Source organism: Saccostrea cucullata, unplaced genomic scaffold (assembly GCF_032062105.1).
Source record: "Saccostrea cucullata isolate Sc308-1 unplaced genomic scaffold, CSIRO_AGI_Scuc_v1 ctg7494, whole genome shotgun sequence".
Lineage (NCBI taxonomy): Eukaryota > Metazoa > Mollusca > Bivalvia > Ostreida > Ostreidae > Saccostrea > Saccostrea cuccullata.
The window spans coordinates 47,622-56,367 of NW_026937067.1; the positions used below are offsets into that span (position 1 = coordinate 47,622).

The 8,746-nt window shown below is 34.1% G+C and overlaps 1 protein-coding gene across 1 annotated transcript in view; it reads right to left on the bottom strand.

Annotated features, from left to right (window-relative positions):
• LOC134247173 (BRCA1-A complex subunit Abraxas 1-like) overlaps nucleotides 1-6,134 on the bottom strand; it is a 41,933-nt gene extending 35,799 nt beyond the window's left edge. The window contains exon 1 of the mRNA XM_062729512.1: nucleotides 5,931-6,134. Coding sequence (XP_062585496.1) covers nucleotides 5,931-6,002 — 72 coding nt within the window. The 5' untranslated portion in view covers nucleotides 6,003-6,134. The remainder of the gene's footprint in view (nucleotides 1-5,930) is intronic.
• Nucleotides 6,135-8,746: the final 2,612 nt, after the last annotated feature.

Here is an 8,746-nt window from a genome sequence, read left to right on the forward strand (position 1 = left end):
ATTTTCCATTTGTACTTACAAAGTCAACAGATTTTGTTACGAAAAATTATTTATATACTGTGACTGCATGTGCTTGAACTCTTATTATTCATCTGAGGATGTATACTACATGGTTTGACAAAGATCGCTTTTAAAATTTGAGATGAGAATTCCATCTTTTAATCGCGTCCTTTATATTCAAATGTCCTTTCATTATTCGATCGTCTGTGCTTTCCACTAATAGTCAAATAGTCAACTATTCGTTGACATCCCTAATTATATCCCATTTGGGCAAGTGGTCCCAATCTGTTATACAGCTGTTTTACCAGTAAAAAATATTTGCCAGTATCGAATATTTTTTTTATTTAAATATTCTAGAAAAACATAGCGACAGGTTTAAACAAGAGATGTTTGTAAAACACTTATGCCCCCCTCCCCCCAAATTGGAATTTTTCCAAGTCCAAAAGGGCATAGCTCTGTCAAAAATGGTGTGATTGTACATGTACCCAAAACAGAACTTGACCAAGATAGTCATCTGATAAATCTGTATACCAAATTTCATTTTAGTATGTGCAACCTCTGCAAAGATTGATTGATTGATTGTATACTGTTCCATCTCCAGAAAATGTAAGGAAACTGCAAATAATTGAAATTTTTTTCTTAGTCACAGGGGGCATAACTCTGTCAAAAATGGTGCAATGGTACCCGAAACTTAATTTAATCTAGATATTCATCTGATAAATCTGTACACTAAATGTGATCTCAGTATGTGCAACGGTTGTGAAGAAAATGAACAGAACTTCAAATAATTGGAATTTTTCTATGTCCAAGGGGCATAACTCAATCAAAAATGGTGCAATGGTACCCAAAATAAAACTTGAACTAGATATTCCTCTGATAAATCTGTATGCAGCTCGCTAAATTTCATTTCAGTATGTGCAACGGTTGCAAAGGAAATGAATGGAAACTGCAAATAATTGAAATTTTTCTAAGTTCAGGGGGCATAACTCTGTCAAAATTGGTGCGATTGTACCCAAAACAGAAGTCGACCTAGATATTCATGTGATATATCTGTATACCAAATTTCATTTCAGTATGTACAATGGTTGCGAAGAAAATGAACGGAAACTGCAAATAATTGAAATTTTTCTAAGTTCAGGGGGCATAACTCTGACAAAAATGGTGCGATCGTACCCATAACAGAACTTGACCTAGATATTCATGTGATATATCTGTATACCAAATTTCATATCAGTATGTACAACGGTTGCGAAGAAAATGAACGGAAACTAAGTGGACCGACAGACCGACCGACCGACAGACAGCAGCAAAGCAATATGCCCTCCCTTCTTCGAAGGGGGGCATAAAAATCTTACAAGTAGTTAGGTAAATACAACAAGAGGCCCCTGGGCCACATTGCTCACCTGAGTAACTTCAGTGATACAGTTCTTTCTCAGATTTCCCCTCTTCTTACATATATTGTGGTACCTACCCCAACCCCAACCCCTCCGGACCCCCATCTTGAATTTAATAATTTAAAATCTACACTACCCCAGGATGCTTTGACATAGGTTTCAGCTTTCCTGGCCCACTTGTGCTTGAGAAGAAGATTTTTTCCAATATATATCTATATAAAACTTGGATTCCCTCTTGAGGCCCCACCCTAACCCAAGGGGGTCATGATTTTAACAATTTAGAATCTTAACTACCCCAGGATTCTTCCATATAAGTTTCAGCTTTTCTGGCCCACTGGTTCTTGAGAAGAAGATTTTTAAAGATTGTTCCTATATATTTCTATGTAAAACTTGGATTCCCTATTGTGGCCCCGCCCTACCCCCGGGGGTCATGATTTTTATAATTTAAAATCTACACAACCCTAGGATGCCTCAACATAAGTTTCAGCATTCCTGGCTCACTGGTTCTTGAGAAGAAGATTTTTAAAGATTGTTCCTATATATTTCTATGTAAAACTTGGATTCCCTATTGTGGCTTCGCCCTAACCCCAGGGGTGATGATTGTTACAACTTAGAATCTACACTACCTTAGGATGCTTCCACATAAGTTTCAGCTTTTCTGGCACACTGGTTCTTGAGAAGAAGATTTTCAAAGATTGTTCCTAAATATTTCTATGTAAAACTTGGATTCCCTATTGTGGCCCCGCCCTACCCCCGGGGGTCATGATTTGTACAATTTAGAATCTACACTACCCCAAAGATGTTTCCACATAAGTTTCAGCATTCTTTGCCCACTGGTTCTTGAGAAGAAAATTTTTAAAGATTGTTCCTATATATTTCTATGTAAAACTTGGATTCCCTATTGTGGCCCCGCCCTACACCCGGGGGTCATGATTTGTACAATTTAGAACAGCGTTTTTTTTCTTTATATAACTTGTACCGATAAACGGCACCGTTCCCAATGCCAAAAATTGATAATTTTTCCCAATTCTGTGACTAAAAATTCCCAATTCAACTGTGAGGCAAAAGATTACGACGACATCGTATTTCTTGTTAAATGAAACATTGTACAAGTTGACTAATTGTTTCACTTCCGCTTAAATCGAAAGTAGAGAAAGTAGTAATTTGGCGGGACCTGAGTGGTTAGACAGCGTAGTGTCATACATTTTGACAAATTGAAAGCATGAAAATGTGAAAATAAGGGACGTTGATATAAAAAACAATAAGTATTTGTTGTTTTTTCTTTAAAACTAGCAGTAATAGGTAATCATGGGTAATTAAGTTGAAATAAACGCAAAATACGTTGCATTTACATAAATAAAAGAAAATTCTTCTTTGTTTTTCTTCGATGCTATTTTCCCAATTGAACCGGTACCGGACTCTTTCCCAATGAGTGGAAAAAATCGCTGTAGAATCTGCACTACCCCAGGATGCTTCCACATAAATTTCAGCTTTTCTGGCCCAGTGGTTCTTAAGAAGAAGATTTTTATATGACCCCACCCTATTTTTGTATTTTCTTGATTATCTCCCCTTGGAAAGGGGCCTGGCCCTATATTTCAACAATTTAAATTCCCCTTCACCTAAGGATGCTTTGTACCAAGTTTGGTTAAAATTGGCCCAGTGGTTCTTGAGAAGAACTTACATTGACCCCCTTTCTCTCGTATCTCTCAAAGCATACACCCAGAGTTGGCGAAAGACACCGGCCCATCGGCGATCTCCGGTAAATTTCGCTTGAGTCTGATAGTTTCAAGAACCATGCTGGACACAGTGTCCGGTAGATATTTCAGTATAATCAATAGTAAAGTATAATTAAAGAAATGAAATAATGCATTATTTTTTTTCAAAACTTTGTGAAATTGAATCTGTAAGAGTTTTACACCAAGTATTGCAACACGTAGTAGTATGGCTAGTACATCTCAGTTATCTAACTTACTACCAATAAAAATTAAATGAGCTTAAAGAAAAATATCGTAAAAAATGTATCATCTGAGGACTAGCTCCTCTACAAGATTTATTGCGGTGATTCAGGGAATAATAAGCAAGAAAATTTCTTATTTGTCTATATGAACTCCACTGAATGATCCATTCTGCATTGTGTTCACTGGTTAGCACAATGTCCTCATCCAAAAACATTTTCTACCTCCACCGCGAGAGTTCTGCCAATCACATATCGATTTTAGCTTTACATTTTGTTGATTTTACATTTGGTCTGGCAAATTTTTAGCATGTCCTGTAATTTTTGTGATTTTTTTAACAATCTCTACGACACTGTGTCAGACAGATTTTTTACCTCTTTCGCCAACTCTGTACACCCCACGCACAACATAGTATACACCCCGCATGTTGGGATATACAATTTCCAATACAACAATATGCTTTATAAATCTTCCATCATAGCCTCACCCCTATTCCTTTCTGAATTAAATCAATTTAATTAATTTTAAATATTTCTTTAAAAGAAGGAATTTTAGGGTTATCTTTAACAGGAGAATTCAAACATTTGGCTTAATTCATAAAATTTCTCAAGCAATTATATATGTGGTAAGTTTCATATAAATTCTGATAGTGTCCGACTTAGCATCGAATAGCTAAAATTTACTGTCCGACTCAAGATCAAAATGAGTCACTGCACCCGAACTTAATTTCTTGGAAAAAGAATGAAATATTTCATAAAACAATATATAATTGTGTATTTACAATGTTTACTGCATAGTTTATGCCTAATTTTAACTTTCAAATTAAATTCTTTTTCATGATATGATAAGTTCCAAGTGTTTGATTTATCAAAATATTGCTGAGCGGGTCTTCGAAATCCCTGGTGATTAGTGCTTCCTAAAGTCAAATATCATAAACACTGCAACATTGTCTTTCGATGAAGAAAGACAACTCTTAATAGATTAAGAATTGCTTGATTCTGTCAATCTCGACAGAGGGTGGATTCATTATCGGAAGTCTGTTAAAAATAGCGTCAAAATCGTCCGACTCTAGATCGTGTCCGACTCAAGATCACCTAATCATATGAATCAACAATTAATGCATATACAAGGACCAACCTAGGGGACCACTGAGGCAAAATAATCGCTTTTGGGCTCCAAACTTCGCCGTAATTTATCATGAAAGTGAAGTTTAAGTCACCTTAACATTTGCAATTCCTGAATTGAGAATCATAAAAAAATCTATTAAGAAACATGGTAGAATCGTCAGTCAGTTATAAATCTTGTTTTATTACTGCTGAAATAAACGAAACAGCAGGACACTTGCACCTGTTTCGCTACCGATGACCAATGCATCGAATACTCTGTCCGAACTCCTCTAGATTTTACGCTTCCAGGTATGAAAAAGTCCATAGTTACAAGTTATGCACAAAACAGCTGGTCAACTATCGATGTCATGCCAAAGATGTTGAAAATGATTTTAGATCTTTTTATTGCTAAATAATTAATTCATGCTGTGAATACAGACATATTTTTACTTTTAAATTGTGGAGTTATTGAACGTCTAAGAAATTACATATCTGAATTACAGAGTTCAATCAGCATGCTTACGTAGTACATCATAACTTTTTTCAGAAAAAAAATTAAATATTGTAAACAAATTTTGAAGAGAAAATAACAAAATTATGACTATGCAATGAGGCTGAAAATTTAAAATGTGATAGAATTTAAAAGTTAATTGTGCATATTATGCAGGAAATGAAAAAAAAAAAAACTTAATTTACATTGTCATTGGATTTTTTTTTTTTTGCTAGATATACCTTGTAATTGGAAAAAAAATTCAGATTATGAATTATTTTCTCTTTTTAAAATTATTTTTCCTAGGATGTCAATACAAAAAAATTATTGAAATGTATTTTAAGTTATAAACGAAGATAGTTTCATTTTTAAAAAGTTTTATAATGATCAGTGGGCGTCACGTGCGCCAAGAAGTCTCCCTAAATTTCAAAACTTCTCCCTAAATTTCTCTGAGGGAGAAGTGAAGTCTCCCTAAATTTGGGGTCTAGGTTGGTCTCTGATATATACAGTAGTTTATGTAGAATTTTCTTGAAGGTGTATGTCTACAATAATTTCTATCAACCAATCAACAATTGGTTTCATTTATCAAGTCAGCATCAATAAAGGACCTGATTCGACACTAAAAAATCGATTCGAAACTGGGAAAATAGGTGTTGTTTCGGACAGCTGTGAACCTTTATCAATAAAATTCTGGAAATTTTAGTACCACTTATTTATAAAGTTTAGAAAAAAAATTTAAACAACAACAAAGAAAATTTTGAAATTCAAAGATGTGGGTTGTTTTTAAGACGTAACTAGAAACCGATTCGTTAATACTGGCAAAATGACTGTACAGCTGTTAGGCAAATACTAGGCCAATCGCAATACGAAATGTATTTGGCCAATAACAAGCCCTTCTGAATATTTCAATAAGGCTATTTTAAGCTATAAATCTATAACTTAATCAAAAAATTTCGCTGGATTTGTAAAAATTCATAAAACATACCAGTTCTCCCTTTATGTCGGCATGGTCAAAGAACAAGGAAGCCAGGACAGTACCAGATATAACTGCTGCCATGATTTTTCTATTCGATCTCCTCAAAAATGTAGCCTCGTGTCCTGCTTATCACATTACAATGTTTACATCAGGTGTAAAAAGAAAGATTATCGCTATTACGTTAAAGCAGAGACATATTAAAAACGCTTTAAATTATCATTTGCAACCTCTTACTGGGGTCTCCAGTTAACTCGTTCACAAACCGAGTCGTACAGAAGAAGTTAACTCGTACACAAATCAGAAGTCAATTCGTTAAGGAATTATTTTATTATGAATAACTAGACAAGTATTAGCTTTCTTAGAAAGCGTGTCTGACGTGAGAAAAATTTACTATTATATGAAGAACTTAGAAAAGTTGAATTCAGTGCGATCAACATAATTCTGTGTCCAGAGAGAAATTATTCTGTTAATAATCAAAAAAGTTCAACTCGAAATAAATCTTTGATATGATTTTATTCTACATAGATTATTAGCCCATATTACTTGTAGTTTTCTTTTTTATGGTTGTAGGAAACATAACGAGGAGGGAAACCCCCTCCCCCCATTTTGAAGATATAATAATTATATGCTATAGAAAACATGTATAGCTACATGTGCGGAAAATCCCAGGAAAATGAAGTAATCGGAATTTCCTGGTAATATGCACATCAACACACTATGTACTAAGTATCTGAAAAGTTTGACAATATTCTGTGCAGCGGTTTAACAGTCCTGAGTTGCACTGACAAACTGTTTATCTCTATATTCAAGGTATGGCCAAAATTTGGGTTGAAAAGTGCCAAAATTCTCAGAAAAATTACGGAATCGGAATTTCCTGAAAAAATGCACATCTACATATTGCAACATTCCGGAATTAACATCCACTAGAGGGCTTTTTTAATTACTTTAAATAAGACTAAAGCGCCATTTTCATCATACAAAGCGTGCTACTCAATCTCGATGAAATTTACGTATTTTTTCCAAAACAGGACAAAAGTATCATGGAAAATACAGGTCAATACATTATCTACAAACAGAAAATGCACATAAAAACAAGAAAATAAACGCAAATATCTAAGACCACGAAAGGAGTACTACATGTCGGGCAGGAGTTTCGAGTGTGCAATCGGGTGTAACGAAATATACTTAAGTAATAACACAGTGGTCCAGTGGCGGAAGGGGGAGGGCATGGGAGGGGGTGTCCCCCTCCCATAGGTGGGGGTTCGTGCCTCCCACGAGAAAATTTTGTTTTAAATGGTTCTAAATGGTGCATTTTCCAGCATTTTCCAGCATTTTGGGGGTACTTTTTGTAGCTGTTTTAAAGACTGATCATCACAATTTTTTAATAAAATTGTTAAATCTGACAATTTTAGGAATGCAAGCAGTTGACTTCAAGTTGTCTTCACTTTAAATGCACAATACAATTAATTTAGTCCTATGTCGAGCATTTTGGTGCATTTCCCAGCATTTTGGGGGTACTTTTTGTAGCTGTTTTAAAGACTGATCATCACAATTTTTTAATAAAATTGTTAAATCTGACAATTTTAGGAATGCAAGCAGTTGACTTCAAGTTGTCTTCACTTTAAATGCACAATACAATTAATTTAGTCCTATGTCGAGCTGACTTCCAAAATACAACTATGATGTGCAAAATTTTTAAACACTAAAAAAAAATTAAAAAAAAAAAACTGAATTCTTTTCAGAATTCTTGTGCTTTTCAACTTACTTGAGTATATACTGTTAATATGATTTGGAAAATAAACACACGTGTACAATTAATGAAATTTCAAACTGAAGAAAAAATTACATAAACAGGAGAATCTGTCAAAACTAGAGGGGTTTGCTAAGCCAACCTGGTTTTGTAAAAAAAAAATTATATTAATTTAATTTTTAAAACGGTAAAAAAAAAAAACACGTGCATAATAGTTTATTCGTTAAAACATGCATTTTATCAGCAAAGGAATATTACTGAGCAGCACCGTATATATATATATATATATATATATATATATATATATATATATATATATATATATATATATATATATATATATATATATATATGCAGTTTTCAGTTGTTGGTACATGACTACATTGTACTGTGATACTAGATGCACGGACTACCCGATCTCTGAGGCACTGACTCTCTCAGTTGATTACCTGTGTATTGTGTGCGTTCAAGTGGAAAGTGATTCCCTGTTACGTACTAATTGATTTCACAGTTGTACAAACAAAGGGTTCATGTTTATTAGAGTCTTCTCAATGCAACAAAATGATAAAATGACACGTGTAAAAAAAAAAAAATTCAATGAGCGGGGGGGTTTTCCAGACCCCCCCCCCCCCAAACCCCCCTGAATCCGCCCTTGTGGTCTAAAAGACATACAAGTTTATCTTTTAAACAAGCTAATTCAGAGAATTCGTGTCCCCCGCTTAGGGAAAAAGTCGGATCCCCCTGACTGAATTTGTAGAATTATTAAATGTATACATGTATACTGAAGCAAATAAAATACATGTATGTCAAAATGCATATAAAGATTTGATTGCTTATTCTTTATTATGTGTATGGAAGATTCTTTTTATATGGAATATATATCACACTGTAATGATGATTTTATAACCTCATAAATTTTTCATTTCACATGTTGAATACTATCATTTAGTAAAAAAAAAAAGAAAGAAAAGTATTTTAAAAAAAAAAAAGATCGACCGAGATTCGATCCTGGAACCTTTCGCATATGAAGCAAGAGACATACCACTAGACCACGTCATCGATTTACATGTCATTA